A 24,286-nucleotide genomic window follows, 5' to 3' on the forward strand; every position below is an offset into this window, starting at 1 on the left:
TAAATGCAGACTTGATTTTTTAGACTCGTAAATATTTTTGAGCTTTCAATTTCATGTAATTTTGCCTTTAACAGCTTAAGTACTTAACAGATTTTTTGATAAAGGGCCCCGTTTTGAAGAGCCACTGAACATTAGATTTCAGCAAAATATTTGCAGTTTTTCCATTTTTAGAAAAAGTGACCATTTCTGAAAAAAAATTGAATAGTTCAGAGCTATTAAATTGTCTAAAAGACATTGAAGATTGGACCTCTGGTTGTAAAAAAAAAAGTAATCCATTTAATTTATTAAGTTAATAGAAATTTCAACAATATTAATAATTAATTAAGCCTGATTTTTAGAACCTCTCGTAATCTGAAACTGTACAGCAACGATGAGGTAGTTGATCATAGTTCCAAGGGCCTGCAACAGACACAATCATTGTGAATCCAAAAAAATATGTAGGTATAAAAACTGACAAAATAAATACTTACCGCAAAAAGTAGTGAAAAATCAATACGAAAAAATCCTAGAGCCTCAATGTTATGATCAGTGTGCAACAACTCCAAACTGATTGATTTCATCTGTATAGATTTGTAAAACTTGATAACTTTAAAGCAATATGTTCTGAAACTCAACTTACCAATTCATCCAATGCAACAGATTCGTCAGCAGCAAAATCCTCAATAATCGCGCCAGTTTTCTCCGCCTTGACCGAGCCACGTAGCCCAGTGGTAACGCTTCCGCCTCGTAAGCGGTAGATCGAGGTTCAAATCCCGGCTCGGACCAACACAACTGGTGATCTTTTCCCTTCTGGAATCGATTGCTTAGTAAAGGGAAGGTAGTGTATCGTCACAAACTGGACCTTATCACGACACCTTAGGGAGGCGACCTATGGAATGTTAACATTAACCTTAACATGTTAACATTAAGTTGAAAATGAAACTGCCACTGAATCCGCTTTGTAAATGCCGGCCCCGATACTCTTCAAGGGTGTTCCCCTCAGGAACTGGGAAAGATTTACTACTTTCTCCGCCTTGAAAATCAAAATTGTCAAATTTAAATTTGCTATCTAAAATGTGTTTTGCCTTACCCTTTTTGTAAAAATGGCTGCACTTCCAACCCAAAAGTAAAATTCAACCGCAGCAAACACTGTCAAAATCGAGTAGAACGCACAGCTGCCCAACTGAGGTCGCATATTTCTCGATATTAGCGCCAGGGTACTTCCGTATATCCCAAACAGTCCGGTAATAATCAGAATGAAATTCTTCGCAGCCATAATGACCAGTGTTGCGCTGTGGAGCTCCATAAACCTCATGATTAGGCGATTTATTTTACCGTGTAAATTTACTATTTGTCGAAATTCTCCTGAAAGTTTTTCGATTGTTTGCCGTTTCTTTTCTGGTTGAAGTCGTCAAAAGTAACTATTTTGATCAATTTTCGATACTTTACAATTAATACGCCCAATTCGATCGTTGACAAGCCGATGATAGTGTGCTCCCAAATAGCCAATCGAAATGAAAAAGTTCGACATGGCAGAACTGGTCATGAACGGACTAACTCGACTAATAGTTTCAACGAGTTTGTAATCATCCCTGGCTGAATAGTAAACGGCTACCAAAACTATTGTGACTCCATCAACGGCGAACAGTTTGTAGCAGAATTTAAGCAGCAGTTTTCTGTCGAATGAGGTGGATACGTCATTCTTGCGTAAATCGCTCCACAGGCGTAGAAGTTGGTTGAACAGCAGGCGAAACTCTTCTCGCTTGATCCACACTTCGAAGCTCATGGCGAAAACTTGAAAGTAGGCGCTGAAAACCGAAGCTCCGAGCAGCAGGGCGTTGTGGTCATATTTGAAACTTATTAGGTTTGCCAGTGTTGCCAGATTGCTTCGTCCGATGAAGTAGGCGTAGGCGGGAAGGTAAATCATGCTGTACAGGATGCAAATATTTGAGTGGTACAGGATTCTATCGGATTTGTGGAAAAAATATGGGAAAAATCCGTTGATTTGAAGGATGTAAATGAAGCAAGTAAGAGTAACTTTGAGGAGAGCAGATAAACGTGGTTCCATCTTGAATTAGTAGGTGGAAATTTGGGGGAAATGATTGTTTTGTTCTGTTTTATTAGATTCGATAGAACATGCTTGAATGGCACAAATTACAGGCTTTCGCGCGAATGTCCAAATTGTGACGACTTTATTGCTGTGCTACGCAGTGGTTATTTGGAATTGTACCGCTATGATCAAATAGTTCATCATGGTTGCCAGTGCCTAAAACAATCAACTAAAATTACAGGAATAGTACCAGAATAGATCATCTTACCGCATACATCAACGAGTAATCGATATCAAACATTCCCTTGTTTTGAATTTTATGATTTCGATGCATCAACTGCAGGGAAAACGTCTCGATCTGAAAAAAAACGAAACAATAGTAATTGTTCCGTCAATTTGCTTGATTTTTAAGTACCATGTTTTCTAATCGCTCATCTGACTCATCTATGCTTGTAAGATCCCCTAAAATGGCTGATGTCTTCTCTGCCTGTAATAAAGTAAATTTTTTAAATATTTCAAAGGTAAATAACTTCAATTACCCTTCTCGTCAGTTTGGCAGCACTTGTCACCAGGTAGTAAAACTGCATGAAGAAGAAAAACGCCATCAGCATGTGGAACGCAAACAGGTTGAAAACAGGCGCCAACCCCAACAGAACTTCAACCACGGTGCAAACGTAGGCCCCAAACAGGGCCCCAACCATGATGACAAAGTTTTTCAGTATCATAACTGCCAGCGAGGCACTGTGAAGATCCGTGAATTCGTGAATCAGTTGGTTAAGCACGCCGTGCCATTGCGCCAGCTGGTGAAGCTCACGGACGAGTCTGCTGCAAACCAATCGCTTTCGTACGACGTTTTTAGTGGATACTTCCTCAATTTTACGATACGCAGCGGAAATTCTCACGTTTATCAGGCGATAGTAATGCGCCCCAAGGTAGCTGACGACCACGAACAGGTTCGTGAAGGTGGCATTGACCAGAAAGTTGAACACGTGGTACATCGTATCGTACGGAACACTCACGGCAACTCCACTTGAAATACCGTAAATTGAAATCGCCACACAACATCCCAAGTCGACGACGAATATTTTAAACAAAAAATTTGAAAGCAATTTCCGGTCCAGCTTAAAGTTTGCATCCGCCCTAATTCGATACCAGAGCTGCATCAAACCGTTGAACAATCTCAAAAATCGACGTCGATACAAAATGGCCACCAAGTTTGTCGTAACAACGCCAGCGTACATCGTCATTAACGCCGCCGTAATCAAGAACCTGTTGTACTGCGATTGATCGGAGCTGAGGTGAACGAATATAAGCCATTTTATTCTCGCGAAGAAATAAATGTATCCCGCCGAATAGAAGACGCTGTAGGCCAACGATATGTTGCAAGCATAGAATCGTCGCTCAACGCTATTGTAATAGAATGGAAACAGTCCAAAAATACGGAAAATGTTAACAAATGCTCGAAAAGTTGCTTCGAGTTGCAATGCAGCGATTTGACTCATCGTGGACGAATGAAGAAGGTATCCCAACTCGATGTAATTAAAAACTGATTCTGGCTATTTACTGATAACCGCCTTATCGCGGTACATAAACAAGAACATCTTGGTAAACGATGTCAACAGCTTATTCTACGTAACCCTCACTGACTCCATTTTCATTTTAGGCATCTTTTGTTCCCCAAACCTTTTCTCTAGGTGGGCTTCGATCTAAAAATTCGCCAAAAATCAATTTTTCAACCTAAAAGCATTGGAAAGAAGAATTTTTTTAATTTTAGAAAATGTCATAGGTGGAAGTTTGACTTGTTTTATGTGACTTTGTCATTGTTTATAAAAATGTAAATCATAAATCATAAATCATAAATCATAAATCATAAATCATAAATCATAAATCATAAATCATAAATCATAAATCATAAATCATAAATCATAAATCATAAATCATAAATCATAAATCATAAATCATAAATCATAAATCATAAATCATAAATCATAAATCATAAATCATAAATCATAAATCATAAATCATAAATCATAAATCGTAAATCATAAATCATAAATCATAAATCATAAATCATAAATCATAAATCATAAATCATAAATCATAAATCATAAATCATAAATCATAAATCATAAATCATAAATCATAAATCATATATCATAAATCATAAATCATAAATCATAAATCATAAATCATAAATCATAAATCATAAATCAAAAATCAAATCATGTGGCAGTGCGTGGCCGAATGGTTACGCTGTCCGCTTTGTAAGCGGATGATTCTGGGTTCGATTCCCATCTGCTGCAACCTTCCATCGGATGAGGAAGTAAAATGTCGGTCCCGGCCTTGGTTGTTAGGCCGTTAAGTCATTCCAGGTGTAGGAGTTCTCTCCATGCCATAAGTACAAACAACACATCAAACCAAGCCTACTCCGGTGGAATCGCTGGCGGCGGTTGGACTCGCAATCCGAAGGTCGTCAGTTCAAACACTGGGGTGGAAGGTTCCTTGGAGTAGAAAGAGGTTTGGGTGCTCTCCCCATTCAAGCCTTCGGACTCTTAGGTTCGAGCAGAAACTTGCAATAGAGACCACAAAAGACCCGGGGTTCGTTAATGTGGATGGTTTGATTTTGATTTTGATTGAAATCATAAATCATAATCTTTTGTTCCTGATCTCGAATCTTAGGTCCGTTTTTTGATATCTCGTCCTCCATAAATTCAGAGGAACTTGTTTAATCTTTCTCCTGCTTTTCACATATTTCCTGGGACAAGTATTATCCATTTTTCATCTGGCTTTTCAAGTACTTTCTTTATGACTAATGTGATTGGATCAATTAATTTCCAAATTTCAGACATAACATTTTGAGTCTATTGGATTGTTTGGCTCAATTAAAAAATCTTCCAACTCCATCATTTTTAATTTTTTGAACATTCTTTAGCTAAATCAACCGTATGTTCATTAAATAGGGCAAATCATAGGAATTTTTTCGATCTTTCTTTTTTGTCATTGGAAATAATATTTCCCTTCCCTTAAAATTCTCCAAAGAATGAGGAAGCAAAACCAATTTTGTCACAAAAATAATTAGGTGCTTTTTTTATGCATCTTTAATCAAATAAAGACTATTAATTTTTTAAATGAAAAAAATATGGACTACAGATCGCTGAAAAACGTTAAAATTTGAGAAAAAAATAATTTCATAAATTCATTGATATTGCGCAGAATTTTTACATAAACATAGTTCTAATGAAGCGAAAAATATTTTTTGTTTCCAAATATCGAAAATAAGGCATAAAATTTTTGTAATTTTTGTAATTTTGTATTTTTGCTCCCCTTTCTCTTGACTTTGATCAAAACCGCATTGCAATAAAAATTACATTAAATTTGTACTAGCCTTACTGCTACTTTTTATATCAAAACAAATGTTTGCGCTTTTTTGTACAATTTTTTTTTTTTTCATAATAAAAAAGATTTTTTTTGGGCTGTGTTTAAAACGTTTTTAAAAACCGTGCTTTTTTCAAAAAAAACGTCAGCACTTCGGAATTGTAATTTTTGTTCAAATAAAACTTTTTAATTTTTTGTCTTTATTACAAAAGAATGTATAGGATTTTCATTGGAAAAAATATCAATGAATTTTTTTCAAAGATTCCGTTTTAGAGCTACAAACGAGGACAAAAATTCCAAGTTCATGCTCTAGATTCTGATGTGCTCCATTACTTTTTTGCATGATGTTTTCTAGATTTTTTCCAAAATACACATTTCTAATTATTTGATAGTTTTTCGCATTTTCGCAAGATTTGTAAAGACAAACTATTTATGCATTAATTTTTTTTTATTATAAAATCACTTTTTAAGAGAAATTCTCAAAAGCGAAATTATAAAAACCTGCGTTTAAACATTACTTCATATTTTATTTTAAAATGTAAAATGTTTGCAAAACATAGTTTTTCTCCCTTAGGCAGAATCACCTAGAAATTGAAAAAAAAAACAAATCTATAAATTAATAAGAATTTAGGAATCATTGTATACAGTTATACACTACACGATGATAAAATCAATTTGAGAAATAGATGTTGGACTGCCGAGGGATAACTTGTGCATAATTTATTGAGTAGTGACACTATATGGAAAATCGTTGTGATGATGATATAGTACAGCGTAATTAATCATATTTTCTGATTAGAAATAAAGATTAATCAGATTTCCCATAGCAAAGCTAGAGGGTGCATTCGAACCTATGTTACATAGTTCTATAAAACACAAAATAAATAGCTCGCAGCTTGTTTACTAAAGATGTTTTATTATTTATTTTGTTAAAACACATTTTTAAACAGAAACTGCATTTTAAAGTATTTTTTATAATAAAAACAACAAAATGAATTGATCAACTTTAAGTTACGTCCGTTATTTGAAACTGTACAGCAATGATCAAATAGCCCAGCATGCTGGCCAATGCCTGAAACGATAGATTTTAGAGAGGTTTGCCACTATGGTTGAATTGATAAACTTACTGCGTAAATCAACGAATAGTCTACGATAAACATTCCATTGTTTTCAATTTTATTGTTGCGATGCAGTAGCTCTAGAGAAAATGTCGCGATCTAAAAATTAGGCAAATTAGGCATCTTTTTTTCAAATGCAAGTCTAACAAAACTTACCAAATCTTCCAAGTGTCCACCGGATTCATCGATCCTTGCTAAGCTATCCAAAATTGTACCACTCTTTTCAGCCTGAAATAATTTTAGATTTATACAATTTTCACTCGCAAAACACCCCAAAGTTACCCTTTTCGTAAAAATGGCTGCACTCGCCACCAGGTAGTAGTACTGCACGAAGTAGAACGAAACCATCAGCAGGTGGAAGGCAACGAGGCCACCCTGCACAGGTAAACCCATCGAAAGTTGCACGACCGTGGTGACGTAAGCGCCAAAAAGTGACCCCAGGAGGATCATAAAAAATTTCAAAACCATCGCCGAAAGGGACGCGCCGTAGAGGTTCATGAAGCTGAGGGTCAGCTGGTTGACTTGACCATGCCATTGGGCTAGTTGATGAAGTTCTCTCGCGATTCGACTGAAAACTAATCGTTTTTTGGCGGTGTTGTCGTTCGATACTTTTTCAAGCTTTTGGTGGACGTTTCGAATTCTAACATTGATCAAGCGATAGTAATGAGCCCCAAGATAGCTTATTGCTACAAAAAGGTTGATAAATGTGGCATTGGCAGCAAAATTGTGCAGGTTGTACAAAGTGTCGTAGAGCACGGTTTGCTCATTTACGTCGGCATGGCCAAATAGTTGTCGTGAGTTTGCGTACGCAATCCCTAGAAAGTAGCCACCATCTATGATGAAGATTTTGACGAAGAATCTAGTGAGAAGTTTTCTATCCAGGATAGACGGAATCGTACTTAACACTTTCATCTTGTACCAGAGTCGTCGCAAATCGTTGAATAAAACCAAAAAGTTACTCGAAAAAAACAACGCTACTAAACTCGTAACGACAACTCCAACATATACTAGTACTAGTGCCGAAGCCATCAAAAAAATATTGTACTGCGAACTTTCCATGCTCATGTTCTTGACGATGTTCCATTTGAAGCTTCCCACGAAATAGATGTAAATTCCCAGCAAAATTCCACTATACGCATACAGTACTTTACTCTCAAAATAACGCCTTTCAACACAGTTGTAACCGAAAGGAAACAGGCCGAAAATTTTAAGGATGCAAATAAATACTTGATACGTGACTTTGAATTGAATGGTCGTGAACCGGCGGTTCATGGTACGAGACTTAGTGGATAATAATCAGATGGAGGTTTCCAGCCAGAATTCACCAAATTGATATTTCGTCAAAGGTCGACGTTCATAATTGATAGTGTGTAACTCCCCCACGAATTTCAACCCACCAAATAGTCAGCATAACTTTTCTTATTTTGACATTTACACGCCATTAGTTTTATCTAACGTTTGGAAAATTGGAAATCTTGTTATAAGAAATTTAATATAAAACAAACGCAAAAAAAATTGTTGTCTGCTCGAAAACTTTGTGAAACATTGGTAGGGGAAAGTGGGGCAAGTGTAACAAGCTAAGGAAATGCTCGTTATAACCTATTCAAAAGTTTAAAAATCTGTCGGATTTTATTATAATCATCTTATTCTAGGTCTTGACTAAGACTTTGTTAGAACTAGTTTTTAAAAAATCCTGTTTTTTAATGTAAAAAATTGATTTTAAAATTTTTGATTTTCTATATTTTCTACTCAACTAGTGGGGCAAGACGAACAACCCGTTGGGGCAAGAGGAACAATGCATGAAAAAACATGTTAATTTACTAACAATTGAACTGTTATCACTTAGATACATCAGATTAGAATGTATTTGAAAGGTTTCTTCCATTTTTAGATTGAATAATAATATTTTAATAAAAATTTTATCGTTTTAACGAAAAAAAATATTCCTCGGATGATAAATAGTAAATTTTCATAATATCACTATATTTTGTATGGACAACTTTTTTAACAATTGTTTATCAGTTTTTAAGTACTTTCATGTATTTATTTCCCTATAAAATATGTTGTTGCAGCAATTCGTATTTTTTTCCATACTAAAAATCCATATGGTACACTTGCCCCACCTGAACAAAGTTTTTTAAAAGCTCTCAATAAAAATAATCAAAAGTTAAATCATACTTTGTAATAGGTGCATGTCATTGGTAGGGACACTACTGATCTAGGAAAAATAGCATTTTGATAAAAAGAGCCTTAAAACGAACCCCAAGCCAAATATTATAAGAAAACAAAGGTTTTGAAAAAAACTTCATTAAATCTTATGCCCCGTGGCGTTTACGTCGTTTTGGCGGTTATGTGGTAGTAGAATCAGCTGATTGCATGGCTAGCAACAATTCCTCATACTGGAAATAATCAAAATTGTAAAAATTACGGCCGTACGAGCGATTGTTCCTCTTGCCCCATATGGTCGTCTTGCCCCACCTTCCCCTACACTCTTTAGTGTAACTCTGCAAAGTTACAAAAAAAAAACTTTAATTCGAAATTAAAAATGCTACTGAAAAAAAATACCCCTCTCAGGAAAATTGCTTTATAGAGTCACAAGAAAAAATTTAAATTTTGTTAAATCTTAAGAGATTTGGCTTGATTATTTAGGTCAAAATTAGTAAGTTTGCTAATTTTGAGCCAAATCGGTTAAGGTTTTCCAAAAATGTATGGAGAAAAGTAAACATATTCAAGTTCAACAAAAAAGTGAAAAAAAAATTGTCGGATCATTGCCAGGTGTGATACTTTATTACAAACAACTTTGCCCATAATCGCAAACCGACACGAGATAACCCTAACGAGTTATTAACGATTTAAAGGAGACAATTTTGTATGAAAAGATTTTTACCAACTTTAACGATCCACCAGATTGACTCAAAAGGTATCTCTGATGCCGATTTTTTTTATTGTCACCCTATTGCAGATTCAAAAGTACCATATAATGACAGTTGAGTAACGTAAAATGGCAGCGATTTTAAAACCATTGTTTCAATGAAAACAAAACGTTTCTTTCGGAATTTTACGCAAAAGTCCCTTTAACACCACCTTTCTATCTCTTCACAGTTTTGAGCTACAAATAATTAGAAAACTTTAGGAGGTATTAGACTGTGACAAAAAAAGAAACTCGAACTTTGTGACAGTTTGCGCGCTTTGTTTGTTTGCAGAAACGTCAACCTGTATACATTTGGCTTTGCTTGCGCGTCTGGCAAACTGTCAAACACAAAGCAGTGCCAGTTTGTTCGTTTTTAACAGTCCAATATCTCCTTTAGTGAAAATCCAGCAAAATGAAAGGGGTCGTACCGCCCCATCGTTACGGGAAATAGGAAAATGGAGTGAGAGAAGAGATGACTCATATCTCATATTCGATTGAAAATATTATGTTACATTGAAAACTGATGTAAAACCCAAATTTTGAGTAAGATTTATAATCATATTACGTATAAAAGTATAAAAATTGAAATTACGAGCCACGTTTTCAACACTTTAATGAAAACAGTGTTTTAAAATGCATTTTACACTTGTCCAGTTGTTTTGCCATCATTAGTTTCCAAAGTATCTAAGTATTGGCGAAAATTTTATTTTTTTGCGATAAATATTGTTTTTTGCCGGGCTGTACATTGGAATTTCATAAAAATGCAAAACATTTTGAAACAAGCCCAAACATGCTAAACATGATTATCAATGCAAAAAATGCATTTTAGATTGTTTTCAGTTGATTAGACTTCTATTTTCATGGAAATTTTGAAGTTTTTTGGAAAAATATTCTTTTTTGCCCCCTGATTTTCAGACATAAACTTTGAAAAATATTTGCAACGGCCTAAACATTAAAAAAAATCAAAAACTCATGGATTCCGGAAATTTTTTTTGTGGAAAAAAGGAAAAATTAGTTTGTAGAAAATAAATATTATGTGTTTTTGAAGCGTAATTAAAATTACCTTCTAATTTATAGGCGTTTTCAGTCGAAAATTTTTATATAAAATATGAAAACTTTTGATTTGTTTGCAACACAAATAAAAAGTTTTCACATTCAGTTTAATTGAAATAAAATGTTTAAAAATAAGAATCTTGAGACAAACCATACCACTTGGAAAATGTTCAAAAAATATATAAAAATTCTATCAATGCCACACCGTTTTACGGCACCCTTTGTTGCATGTTATTGTTTATTTTATTAACGTGACTTTAACCTAGAGAGGTCATTCGTCACTTCTTTGTTGTATGAACAGCTGCCAAAGTTTTATGGGCGAACCAAATGGCTTTATTGGTCATAGAAATGTCCCCACCAAGTTTTATCCACATAAAAAAAAAGAAATCGTTCGATAAAGTAAAGAATTGCATTTTTGTTTTTTTTTAATCTTGGGCAATTTTCTTTTTTTACCTTGCTTTTTAACTTCCGGATATTTGGTTCTAGAAATACGGCCTCCCATTAAAAGTTGAGAAAAATTAGTTTTTTTTTTCAGTATTATCAGTATTGTTATCAGTATTTCAAATCAAAACTCACCGCTATAATAAAGAATGAACAATTAACGATCGAACTGTTTGCGAACTCATTACTCAAAAGCAGACATGCATTGGCACTGCACGCGTGCTTTTTTACCGGATAGCACTGCGCTTTCAATCATAGCACTCGCCCTGGCACTCGAACAAAAATGGTAACCAGGTTGTTTTTTCATTTGTTGATTTCAAGTTTACTGTCATTATTGTCCAGAATGTGATGAAACTAACTACAACCACATTCATCTGTAAATTTGGTGCAGTGCTAGTGTTCAAGGAATGTAAGCAGAAGATCCATGGTTCTGATCCCTTCAAGGTGAACTTTTTTTTTGCTTTGGCAAAAATCGTAACATTTTTTTTTTTAATCAGCGCAGATTATTGCCCTGAAAAAAATAAGCTTCATGGAACGGACAAGTTGATCGTTGGAAGTACCCGAAAATCAGTTCCAGGTGGCCTGGAGACATAAATGGACGTGAATAGGCTGGCATTTGAATGGGTACAACATTTGAATTTAAACATTCTGAAGATTTTGCGGACCCTGAGATTTATTTTTTATGGAAGAATCAAGAATAAGGTATATTGCAGTTATAATAGATTCCCGTTGGCCGGTAATCAAATTTGCTTGAGGCCCCTAAAAAGGAAAAAAAATCTATGAGTGCTAAATAATAGCACTAGCACTGGGCTGGAGTAGCATGCTTTGAACTTGGTGTATGTGCTAAATTTGAAGTGCCATTACAGAGCGTGCCAATGCACGTCTGCTCAAAAGTAGCTTAGAAAAAATGTCTCCAATATTATAGAATCTGAACGAAAGCCCCCGCAACACTGAAAAAAAAAACAGTTTTTTAAATCGTGAATTAAATTCACGAATGCGAGAACCACGAAGGAATATATTTACGTTTATAGTGCAAATGCACCATACTCATGAATAAATTCTTTTGTGGTTCTAACATACGGGAACTTAATTCAAGATTACGAGAATTGTTTTTTTTCTGTGAAGGGTAAAATCTCAAAAAGAGTAGTACACTCAAACACCAACACCAACTGTTGTCAAACGAATGGAGACACTTTTTAGTTTGACACCCCTTTTACACGGAGTTCACACATACTACCAGACGTTTGCTTTGATAGTGTGCGTGAGCGCCGTGTATAAAGTGACAGTTCGTCACTTTTGAGTTTGACTTTGACCAACCAACGAGGTACAAACTAAAAAAGTGTAATTTGATTTATTATTTAACGATAAAATATATCCTTCAAGAATGCTATCCTGTTAAAGTCTTCTAAATTCCATGTGTTAATTTGAAAGCTCCAATTGCATTATTATTATAAAGTTGTCGGTTATCGAAGCCAACATCTGAAATGTAAATAAATCAAGTCAACAACTAAATTAAGCGACACTTCAATCTCATACTGAAAAAATCAGGGCAAAATCAATTGCAAACATATCGAAGCACATTATATCGTAACTCTCGTGCAGCATTTGCGTTGTGAAAGATGTTATCTGGAAGTAGGTGAAAAGCGCTTTTTCAGTTGAAAATTATTTGTTTTTATGTTTTAGCAGGATCAACTCACGATTTGACTCAAACGGTCCTCGGGGCAGTCGTGCCTTTGATCTTCCAGAATTAGTCCCGTTTTTTGCGCCCTCTTTGTGAAGTGCGCCGAAGCCCTCACCAGCGAAAACGTTTGCAGCGTTGTGAAGCCAACGGAAAATACGTGAAACGCGTACAGTGAAAAGTGAGCCAGACCGCGATGCTCCAACAGGACAGCCACGTACAAACTGAACAAACTTGAGGTGATTGTGAAGAAGTCGCACATTGTTATCAGGAGAATCGTAAATCCGTGCATTTCGATCAACTTTTGGGTCAGTTCGTTGAGGAGAAAGTGCCAATCCACAAGTTGATCAAGTCGAGCTTCGAGAACACGAATTATTGTGAATCGTTCAGCAGGAGATAAGTTCCAAAAGGTTGAGCCACTTTCCAACCGTTTTATGTTTTGATTTAAATTTCTGAAGTTGGTATTAATCAAACGATAGATGTGGGTAGCCACATACAGCAAAATTATAAACATGTTGTGAATATTCAAGCTAGTCACAAACTGTATCGTTGTGAACAAAGCCGATTGAATTCGTTGACTTTTAAGTCTACCAGTTGTGTAAATGTAACGCAGACTGAACACAAATACCACTCCACTTACATCAATCAGAAGGAACTTAAGCATAAATGTCTTCAACAATTTCCCATCAAACAATTCCGCCTTATTTCGCAAAAGTTCACTCCACATTTGTGACAATTTATTAAGAGCATCACTGATTTCTTTCTGATTTTTCAGTGTAACTAAAATAGCAACCAGCGTAGACGTTAAATTGAACGTCAGAAAAAATGTTTTGAAATAGATTTTCTCGTTGACCTCGGCAACGTCTTTCCAAACTGTCTTGTAGAATGTGTAGATCATGAAAAGCAAGTATATTACGATTAGAAATAAACTAGCACAAATTGACGCGATAAATGAAGACGAGAAACTAGGCGTTCTAGAGTGGAATGAAAAGGGAAAGAAGCCGAAAAACTTTAAAACATAAATTACTGCTTTGAACGATTTGAAGAAAAGTGACCGTTTGGAAATAATTATGATTATTTAGGAGCTAACTAGCGAAATTTCTTGAGACTTAACTCAGGATTCACAGTTGACATAAATTAATTGCCTCATTAATCAGGCATAGTAATTATTGATATACGAGACATCTGATTACATCAATCGCAAGTATTTTATTACCCAAACATAATCCCAAAACTTTTATTCGTCAAAACATGGAACATTGACATTGAATAGGGTAAGGTAACTAATTATTGAAAACAATGTTTAGAAATGGAAGTAAGACCAACTGGGTCAACTGGGTACACTCAACATTTTTTTATAAGGTGCGCTGTTTCCCAGATATGAGTCATCTCCTCTCTCTCTCCATTTACCTATATTTTGTAACGGTGGGCCGGTTAACGTATCGTATATGACCTCTTCCTTTTTTTGGGATCTTTACTAATGGAGGTATTAGACTGTGACAAACAAACAAACTGACAAACTCGCAAACAAAGCAAAATGTTCAAAAGGCAGGTTGACGTTTCTGCAAAAAAAAATGCAGTCGAAAAGTGCGAGTTTGTTTGTTTGTCACTGTCTAATACCTCCTTAAGCCATGTTTCCCAATGATTTGTAGCCCAAAACCGCGAAGAGATAGAAATGTGGTGTTATTGTGTACAATTCCGAAAGAAACGCTTATTTATATTTATTAATTTTTTCATTGAAACAATGTTTTTAAAATCGCTGCCATTTGCCGTTATTCAACTGTAAAAAATCGAGAGTCATGTCTTTTTATGGTACTTTTTCATCTGCAATAGGGTGACAATAAAAAAATCGGCATCAAGGATATCTTCTGAATCGATTCCTTGGAAAAAAACGTCTCCTTTAAATCGTTAATAACTCGTCATGAAGGGCTGTTCCTCGGGAATGGTTTGGATTAGTTTGAGATATGCATTGATTCTTTTGTAAAAAACTAACTTAATCCACCTATGTGGTTGGTGCCTTCCTCACTCTTTTCCAACAATGGGTGATATGTAATATGATGGATTTGGACACAAATTTGATCCAAAAAAAACACACATGTCACTCAAGGCCTCATAAGTGGTCAGAACTCGAGGCAGGGTTGCCAGATCTTCAATGTTTAAGACTCGTTGGAAAGGTCTTTTAATTACCTAACCAACGATGGGTCGGATGATGGATCCGGACATTGTTTACATACATTTAAGTGAGATCCGGCTACAAAAAAGTACATCAATATCACTTAAGTGGTCAGAACTCGAGACAGGGTTGCCAGATCTTCAATGTTTAAGACTCGTTGGAAAGGTCTTTTAATTACCTAACCAACGATGGGTCGGATGATGGATCCGGACATTGTTTACATACATTTAAGTGAGATCCGGCTACAAAAAAGTACATCAATATCACTTAACTGGTCAGAACTCGAGACAGGGTTGCCAAATCTTCAATGTTTAAGACTCGTTGGAAAGGTCTTTCGATTACCTAACCAACGATGGGTCGGATGATGGATCCGGACATTGTTTACATACATTTAAGTGAGATCCGGCTACAAAAAAAGTACATAAATATCACTTAAGTGGTCAGAACTGGAGACAGGGTTGCCAGATCTTCAATGTTTAAGACTCGTTGGAAAGGTCTTTTAATTACCTAACCAACGATGGGTCGGATGATGGATCCGGACATTGTTTACATACATTTAAGTGAGATCCGGCTACAAAAAAGTACATCAATATCACTTAAGTGGTCAGAACTCGAGACAGGGTTGCTAGATCTTCAATGTTTAAGACTCGTTGGAAAGGTCTTTTAATTACCTAACCAACGATGGGTCGGATGATGGATCCGGACATTGTTTACATACATTTAAGTGAGATCCGGCTACAAAAAAGGACATCAATATCACTTAACTGGTCAGAACTCGAGACAGGGTTGCCAAATCTTCAATGTTTAAGACTCGTTGGAAAGGTCTTTTGATTACCTAACCAACGATGGGTCGGATGATGGATCCGGACATTGTTTACATACATTTAAGTGAGATCCGGCTACAAAAAAAGTACATAAATATCACTTAAGTGGTCAGAACTGGAGACAGGGTTGCCAGATCTTCAATGTTTAAGACTCGTTGGAAAGGTCTTTTAATTACCTAACCAACGATGGGTCGGATGATGGATCCGGACATTGTTTACATACATTTAAGTGAGATCCGGCTACAAAAAAGTACATCAATATCACTTAAGTGGTCAGAACTCGAGACAGGGTTGCCAGATCTTCAATGTTTAAGACTCGTTGGAAAGGTCTTTTAATTACCTAACCAACGATGGGTCGGATGATGGATCCGGACATTGTTTACATACATTTAAGTGAGATCCGGCTACAAAAAAGTACATCAATATCACTTAAGTGGTCAGAACTCGAGACAGGGTTGCCAGATCTTCAATGTTTAAGACTCGTTGGAAAGGTCTTTTAATTACCTAACCAACGATGGGTCGGATGATGGATCCGGACATTGTTTACATACATTTAAGTGAGATCCGGCTACAAAAAAGTACATAAATATCACTTAAGTGGTCAGAACTCGAGACAGGGTTGCCAGATCTTCAATGTTGTGGACTCGTTGGAAAGGTCTTTCGATTACCTAACCAACGATGGGTCGGATGATGGATCCGGACATTGTTTACATACATTTAAGTGAGATCCGGCTACAAAAAAGTACATAAATATCACTTAAGTGGTCAGAACTGGAGACAGGGTTGCCAGATCTTCAATGTTTAAGACTCGTTGGAAAGGTCTTTTAATTACCTAACCAACGATGGGTCGGATGATGGATCCGGACATCGTTTACATACATTTAAGTGAGATCCGGCTACAAAAAAGTACATAAATATCACTTAAGTGGTCAGAACTCGAGACAGGGTTGCCAGATCTTCAATGTTGTGGACTCGTTGGAAAGGTCTTTTAATTACCTAACCAACGATGGGTCGGATGATGGATCCGGACATTGTTTACATACATTTAAGTGAGATCCGGCTACAAAAAAGTACATAAATATCACTTAAGTGGTCAGAACTCGAGACAGGGTTGCCAGATCTTAAATGTTTTGGACTCGTTGGAAAGGTCTTTCGATTACCTAACCAACGATGGGTCGGATGATGGATCCGGACATTGTTTACATACATTTAAGTGAGATCCGGCTACAAAAAAAGTACATAAATATCACTTATGTGGTCAGAACTCGAGACAGGGTTGCCAGATCTTCAATGTTTAAGACTCGTTGGAAAGGTATTTTAATTACCTAACCAACGATGGGTCAGATGATGGATCCGGACATTGTTTACATACATTTAAGTGAGATCCGGCTACAAAAAAGTACATAAATATCACTTAACTGGTCAGAACTCGAGACAGGGTTGCCAGATCTTCAATGTTTAAGACTCGTTGGAAAGGTCTTTTAATTACCTAACCAACGCTGGGTCGGATGATGGATCCGGACATTGTTTACATACATTTAAGTGAGATCCGGCTACAAAAAAGTACATAAATATCACTTAAGTGGTCATAACTCGAGACAGGATTGCCAGATCTTCAATGTTGTGGACTCGTTGGAAAGGTCTTTCGATTACCTAACCAACGATGGGTCGGATGATGGATCCGGACATTGTTTACATACATTTAAGTGAGATCCGGCTACAAAAAAGTACATAAATATCACTTAAGTGGTCAGAACTCGAGACAGGGTTGCCAGATCTTAAATGTTTTGGACTCGTTGGAAAGGTCTTTCGATTACCTAACCAACGATGGGTCGGATGATGGATCCGGACATCGTTTACATACATTTAAGTGAGATCCGGCTTAAAAAAAGTACATAAATATCACTAAAGTGGTCAGAACTCGAGACAGGGTTGCCAGATCTTCAATTTTGTGGAATCGTTGGAAAGGTCTCTCGATTACCTAATCAACGATGGGTCGGATGATGGATACGGATATTGTTCACATACATTTAAATGAGATCCGGCTACAAAAAAAGTACATAAATATCACTTAAGTGGTTATAACTCGAGACAGGGTTGCCAGATCTTCAATGTTGTAGATTCGTTGGAAAGTTCTTTTGATTACCTAACCAACGATGGGTCGGATGATGGATCCGGACATTGTTTACATACATTTAAATGAGATCCGGCTACAAAAAAGTACATAAATATCACTTAAGTGGTTATAACTCGAGACAGGGTTGCCAGATCTTCAATGTTGTGGACTCGTTGGAAAGGTCTTTCAATTACCTAAATAACGATGTATATCATGGTGATGTTTGGTTCAGTTTACTGCCATTTATTCATCTTCCGAAAATATGCGAAAACACATTTTTATACATAACTTTTGAACTACTTATCGAAACTTCAAACAATTCAATAGCACCGTATGGGACCCTAAACCAAGTCGAATGCGACTGGTTTGGTCAAAATCGGTTCAGCCAGTGCTGAGAAAACTGAGTGACATTATTGGTCACATACACACACACATACACACACACATACACACACACATACACACACACATACACACACACATACACACAGACATTTGTTCAGTTTTCGATTCTGAGTCGATATGTATACATCAAGGTGGGTTTTCGAGCTTTTAATAAAAAGTTCAATTTTAGAGCAGGATTATAGCCTTACCTCAGTGAGGAAGGCAAAAAGGAATGGGTGAAAATCAACTTTTAAACCATAAACTGCAAAAGAAGCAATATTGGGAGGTATTTGAGGATTGAGATTTTATTTTTAATTAATTCATTGAACAATTTCCTATAAAATGTAAAAAGCAGAAAGTCTTTTGGTTTAAAAGTTTGAATATTACGAATAAAAGAGTAAAAAGTTTTTTCAGAAAAACGTCAAAAAAAGGGCGGTGCCAAATAATGAGGAATGACCTAATTGGCACCAAACTTTGGATTTCTGTTAACTATCGACAAGTGTATCAAGTTGACATGGATTTTGACGAAATTTGGCTGATATGACGAAAATTGAAATCTTAACGGTTTTTTATTTTTTTTTTTTTTAAACTTCATCATCTCGGTACGAGAATTGAACTCACGACCTCTGGATTGGACACCCAGCACGTCGCTAGTCGAAACCCATCCCCTACCGGTTAGTATTCCCAGTGAGCTTATTTACTCTTTTAAGGGATCTGACGCCGAGCCAGACAGGAATCGAACCCATCACCTTCCGCTTACAAGGCGAAACCCGTAACCTCACGGCCACGGAAGCTCGGCATGTGTACCAGGTCAATCGGAGGTTAATTTTGCTGGAAAGTTTAAAACATGATACATTGATTAGAAACGATTTTTAGAAAGATAGAATTAAGAAATGTGTATGAACATTAGGGTGGGTACGGATTTTGGAAAGTTCTCAGATCAAGTTCTGGTGTGGTTCCCCTTGTAGGGCATACCCATAGAGACTCTCACGCCAAATTTCAGCTCATTTGGTTGAAAACTGGCTTGTCTCAAGCGAGTTCAAGTTTACATGGAATTTACTATGGGAAATTTTGAATTTTCGTTCATTCGCTCCTACAGGCCTGGGGAAAACATGTAGAAACTTCTAGGATGGCCAGAAATGAGCGGAATCGTCTGGAGAACAACTTTCCCTAAGAGACCAGGTCGATTCGTTCAACCCCCATCGAGCTCAACGGCAATACATCCGGGGTTTTCGGAACCAACGGTTTTCTCCAGAAAAGCAACAAATTTTCCTTAGCATGCTATGAATGCTTGATGAACACCGCGACGCCACATGTCAAACAGCTACCACGTGATTGTAAAATTTGCACCATAACATTTTTTTTTCTTATTTGGAGGTTTAGAATACAGCTAAATAGTATCAGGATCACCATAAATTTTAATTCTATGGTTCAAAAAGTAATAAAAAGTAATTTTTTATAGGCGATGCTAGTCCACGTGGTAGCTGTTTGACATGTGGCGTCGCGGTGTTCATCAAGCATTCATAGCATGCTAAGGAAAATTTGTTGCTTTTCTGGAGAAAACCGTTGGTTCCGAAAACCCCGGATGTATTGCCGTTGAGCTCGATGGGGGTTGAACGAATCGACCTGGTCTCTTAGGGAAAGTTGTTCTCCAGACGATTCCGCTCATTTCTGGCCATCCTAGAAGTTTCTACATGTTTTCCCCAGGCCTGTAGGAGCGAATGAACGAAAATTCAAAATTTCCCATAGTAAATTCCATGTAAACTTGAACTCGCTTGAGACAAGCCAGTTTTCAACCAAATGAGCTGAAATTTGGCGTGAGAGTCTCTATGGGTATGCCCTACAAGGGGAACCACACCAGAACTTGATCTGAGAACTTTCCAAAATCCGTACCCACCCTAATGAACATAGACTATTTTTTTTTAATTGTGCTAAATTATCCAAACTCTGAATTTAAACACATTTAAAAAAAAAATTAGTCAATTATTTTATTCAGGACAAAGATACACAGTATTCCACTATATTGAAAGTTGAAGTTGCATTATAATAACAAAGTAGTTAGTTATTGAAGCCAGCATCTGAAAAAATAAAAACTCAAATTAAAAATTAAAACAGATGAAATTCTCAAATGCGAACCGAACGAATCAGTGTGAAATCTATCTCAAACATGTTGAAGCACATTATTCTACAATCCTGGTACAGCATTTGAACTGTAAACGATGTTATCTGAAATATAAATTCAGCACATTATAAAAATAACTTCTCCAAAGGTATTAGAATCTCACAGTTCGACTTAATCGATCCTCGGAGCAATCGTTTCGTTGATCCTCCAAAATAAGGCCAGCTTTCCCAGCCTGAAAATTTTAACTAAAATTCAATAACTCATATCAGCTTTTTTTTCTAAACTAACCCGTTTCGTGTAATGCGTTGCACTTCGCACAAAGTAAAACGCTTGCAGCAGCGTGAAGTAAACCACGAACACGTGGAATCCGTACGATGAGAGTTGAGGCTCGCGGCCACGTTGCTGCTCCAAGACTGTAGTCACATACATACTGTACAGACTGTACGTGATTACGAGGAAATCGGTCATCACGATAAGTAGCAGCGTCAGTGCGTGAATTTGCACCAACTTTTGAGTGATTTCATTGAGGAGAAAATGCAGTGTAACTAGCTGATTAAGTTGTGCTTCGATAAAATGGACAATTCCATTTTGCTTTTCTGGTTGTAATCTCCAAAAGCTCAATCCTTTCTCTAATCGTTTAATTTTTAAGTTCAAATTGCTGAAGTTAATATTTATCAGACGATAGATATGGGTACCAACATAAAATAGAACGATGAACATGTTGTGAATATTCAAACTTGTTATAAACTGTAACAATGTAAACAAAAGTCCCTGATGTGCATAGCTTTTATTATTAGCAACATCGTATTGGTATCGATAACTGAACACACACGCCCCAGGAATAACATCGACGAGTAAAATTTTAACTATCACACTTTTTAACAATTTGCGGTCGGCCATTTTCGGTGAATTTTGCTCAAGTAAACTACAAACCTGCCAGATTTTGTTCAAGATATCAACGATTTCTTTCTGATTTTTCAGCGTAACTAAGATTGCAACCACCGACGAAGTTATGTTAAATGCAATGTACACAGCTTTGAAGTAGATTTTTCCATTGGCTTCACGAACAATTTCTAACCAAATCATGCTGTAATAGCTGCAGAGCATAAAAATTAGGTAGATCGTCAACAGAATGAACACAGTGTAAATCGAAGCAACAAAAGATGGCGAGAAAAACTTCTTTTTTGCATGGAATGAAAGCGGCAGAAATCCAAAAATTCTCAAAACTTTAAAAATAATCTTGAATGTCTTAACAAACAATGCTTGTTGAGATAAATCCATTGTTGCAGTACAAGTACAAAACATATTTAGTCGTATTTTTTCAAACATAATAATCAAGATACTTTTCCTAGCTCTAACTAGTCTAGAGTTGCAAAAATTCACCAAAGCATTAACCACATTAATTACACAAAAAACTGTGATAAAAAAGTTTCCACCGCGATCAATTTTTGACTAACGAATCATTTCAAGAAAATTTACCACGGTTAACCAACATCAAATTAACAATGCAACTTAGATGTCTAGTGTAGTCTCGACGAGTGGTTCAATAAACATGCATGATTTAATCGGATTAATTGTCTCAATGTGACACCCAATTTATTATGAATACAAAGAGGCGAGTTGTTCTTTCTAATTCCGCTATATATTTAATATCTTGACAGATCTACTACTAGCAGACTTCATCAGTGTTATGTTCTGCAAGTAGTAGGGGAGATGGGGGTTAGACGGCCACCCTAAGGGAGAAGGCTCACAAAATTAACATTACAGATTATTTTGATCTCAAATCAGGTACATATTGTTCTACTGATTGTCCATTATAGAAATGACATAAATTACTTGATCTAAAAACCAATTTTCAAGACTTTTCAGCAATTTTACAAAATAATTGAAATCGAATATATATGAAATACGTGGGGTAAGACGGCCACCCATGTGGGGTAAGACGGTCAGTGCTGTAAATTAACTTGATAACATTGCTAAATCCACCCAAATACCTACATGAACAGACTTCTCTCATTCTCTGAACATTTTAACTATTTTGGTTAAAAAAAAAACAAGTTTCGAATGTGAATAAAAATGCTGTTCAACAAATTTTATATTTTGGCTATGTGAATTTCATATTATTGCGACCACATTTCATGAAAAAAATATGAATTTTTACACGAAAATATTCCCAATTTAATGAAAATTAACTGATTTGTGTATTTCGATTAGAATTAGTAAATCAAAACTATGTAAACAATATTAAATTAGCGACTTTTATTAAAAGTTTGAAAGGATTTCATACTATTCAATGAATTTTGCTATATCACAGTAAGGAATATTGACGAACCGGCAGTTGACAGCATTTTGATAAAAAAATGATAGTTTTACCGAAAATATGTCAAATATTTCTTAAAAATGTCTTAACAGTCAAAAATCCTTCAAAAATGTAACCTTCATCAAATCAAATTTACAAATTATGGATGGCCGTTTTACCCCCCGTGGAGGTGGTCATCTTGCCCCAAAATTACTTATTTTATAAAACATTTTTTGCAAATAGCTCATCGCATTTTTTAAAAATTAAGAGGGACATAATGTTGAGAAAACTTCAATTCAACATGACATAATATTTAATGAAAGGATTACATATTGTTACCTAACAAAAATGCTTAGGTTGTAAATCATAAAAATTACATCCAGTTTCAAGTTGAAAAAATATTTGTTTATTTTGAGCTATTTTTATACTATTTCAAACAAAAGGTTTGGCAACGGTGACTCCATATGCATTTTTTAGCATGAGAAACAGTATTGCTAAACATTTTAGTAATATTCATTAGTATACTTAGTAAAACAGTGGGGTGGCCGTCTTACCCCCAGCTCCCCTAGATGAAATACGTAGTTGTCATGATTAGAGCGTCCAATTTCCCGGGGTTACAAAATTCCCCAGAAACGGGAAATTTTGAACAAATTTCCCGGGAAATTTGAAAGTTATCGAAAATTGATCTTATCTTATATATCTTATGCTTCTGATTGATATTTTGCAACAAAATTTTATAGAACAGCAACTTTAATGTTCAATCTGAGTGTGGAGGCCAATTAATGGCTTGACTGCTTTTAAAAATCATACAACTTTATAAAAATATTGAAATTTTCTTATTTTATATGCTGTCTTTCAACTCCTACCAAATCAAAAATAAATCATTTGATTTTTTTTTGCAGAGAAGTATTGATTTTTTAAATCAAATTTTGAATCAGTGAGTAAAATCCATGCTTCTCAACCATAAAAATGTTTTTAAATTTGTCTCTGTTATCATTTCAAGGGAATATGTTTAAGAATAACGTTGACTCATAAAGCAAAAAAAATAAAATCCTGCAGAAATTATGTTTTTCCTGGAAAATAACTTAACCGTAATTTTATCAACAAAAATCACTTTAACGATTTTTAGGCAAAATTTTGACTTTTTGTCAATTTCACCTAAAATTTATATGTACATATATGTAAACTGAGTTAAGGAAATTTACACATTGATTTTTTTTTTCATCTTAAAAACTTATCAGCAACCTTAGAGATTGTGTAAATTTTGAACAATTTAAATCTGATTTTAACAACAAATACTTTGTACAAAGTCACCCCAAAATGCTAAATACAATTTTCAACGCCACTATTTTTCAAATACTATTGAAAAATATTTTTTTCCAACAATATTGCATGGACCTTGTGTGGCCTACCCCAGTAGGGGAGAGTGGGGAGACTTGATCCCAAGCCTGTATCTCGTCAGCATGTGGGTAAAACAATTAGCTTTGTTCTAGAAAGTTGTGCGAAATTGAATAAAACTCATTGTAGAAAACAAAGAAAAAAATTAAAAAATGTTTGGATTGAGTTACACACATTTTTCTAAGAAGTGCTGCAAAAAACTTCCAAGAGATCTTTTTTCTTTGTTTTGATAAGTATAGAAAACACTCAAAAATTATTCAAAAAAATATTTTTTATACATGAATTGTTTGATAAACATATCAACTCCAAAACCCTTACGCATTTGACATTAAATTTATCGTCATACTATTTTTACAATCAATTGT

At 35.6% G+C, this 24,286-nt stretch overlaps 2 protein-coding genes across 3 annotated transcripts; both read right to left on the reverse strand.

Moving 5' to 3' along the window:
- Nucleotides 1-619: 619 nt before the first annotated feature.
- On the reverse strand, nucleotides 620-3,550 carry LOC120416191 (putative gustatory receptor 28a). Of its 2 annotated transcripts, XR_008212550.1 has the most exons (5): nucleotides 2,569-3,550; nucleotides 2,445-2,516; nucleotides 2,298-2,387; nucleotides 1,070-2,245; nucleotides 620-685 (listed from the first exon to the last, which is right to left on the reverse strand). XR_008212550.1 is itself a non-coding variant. In XM_039577876.2 (4 exons), exons 1-4 carry the CDS (start codon nucleotides 3,529-3,531, stop codon nucleotides 2,183-2,185), a joined length of 1,188 nt encoding a protein of 395 aa, XP_039433810.1. In that variant the 5' UTR covers nucleotides 3,532-3,550; the 3' UTR covers nucleotides 1,010-2,182. The 2 variants fall into 2 exon arrangements, 1 of the variants encoding a protein (XP_039433810.1); XM_039577876.2 differs by lacking the exon at nucleotides 620-685 and having other exon boundaries at nucleotides 1,010-2,245.
- Nucleotides 3,551-6,410: 2,860 nt separating this feature from the next.
- On the reverse strand, nucleotides 6,411-20,692 carry LOC120416148 (putative gustatory receptor 28b). Its single transcript, XM_039577825.1, has 5 exons — nucleotides 20,513-20,692; nucleotides 6,805-7,803; nucleotides 6,679-6,750; nucleotides 6,532-6,621; nucleotides 6,411-6,476 (listed from the first exon to the last, which is right to left on the reverse strand). Exons 1-5 carry the CDS (start codon nucleotides 20,690-20,692, stop codon nucleotides 6,411-6,413), a joined length of 1,407 nt encoding a protein of 468 aa, XP_039433759.1.
- Nucleotides 20,693-24,286: the final 3,594 nt, after the last annotated feature.

Source organism: Culex pipiens, chromosome 3 (genome assembly GCF_016801865.2).
Source record: "Culex pipiens pallens isolate TS chromosome 3, TS_CPP_V2, whole genome shotgun sequence".
Taxonomy (NCBI): Eukaryota; Metazoa; Arthropoda; class Insecta; order Diptera; family Culicidae; genus Culex; species Culex pipiens.

What these genes read in the sequence shown, in the direction of transcription:
- LOC120416191 (XM_039577876.2), bottom strand. Translation starts at nt 3,531, where the DNA reads ATGAGTCAAATCGCTGCATTGCAACTCGAAGCAACTTTTCGAGCATTT. An exon ending in ATGAGCGATTAGAAAACATG is followed by an intron (nt 2,388 to 2,444) that starts GTACTTAAAAAT and finishes GTTTTTTTTCAG; the next exon opens with ATCGAGACGTTTTCCCTGCA. An exon ending in ATTACTCGTTGATGTATGCG is followed by an intron (nt 2,246 to 2,297) that starts GTAAGATGATCT and finishes TGATTGTTTTAG; the next exon opens with GCACTGGCAACCATGATGAA.
- LOC120416148 (XM_039577825.1), bottom strand. Translation starts at nt 20,692, where the DNA reads ATGACCGATTTCCTCGTAATCACGTACAGTCTGTACAGTATGTATGTG. An exon ending in CAACGCATTACACGAAACGG is followed by an intron (nt 7,804 to 20,512) that starts GTTAGTTTAGAA and finishes TTATCCACTAAG; the next exon opens with TCTCGTACCATGAACCGCCG. An exon ending in GTGGACACTTGGAAGATTTG is followed by an intron (nt 6,622 to 6,678) that starts GTAAGTTTTGTT and finishes CCTAATTTTTAG; the next exon opens with ATCGCGACATTTTCTCTAGA.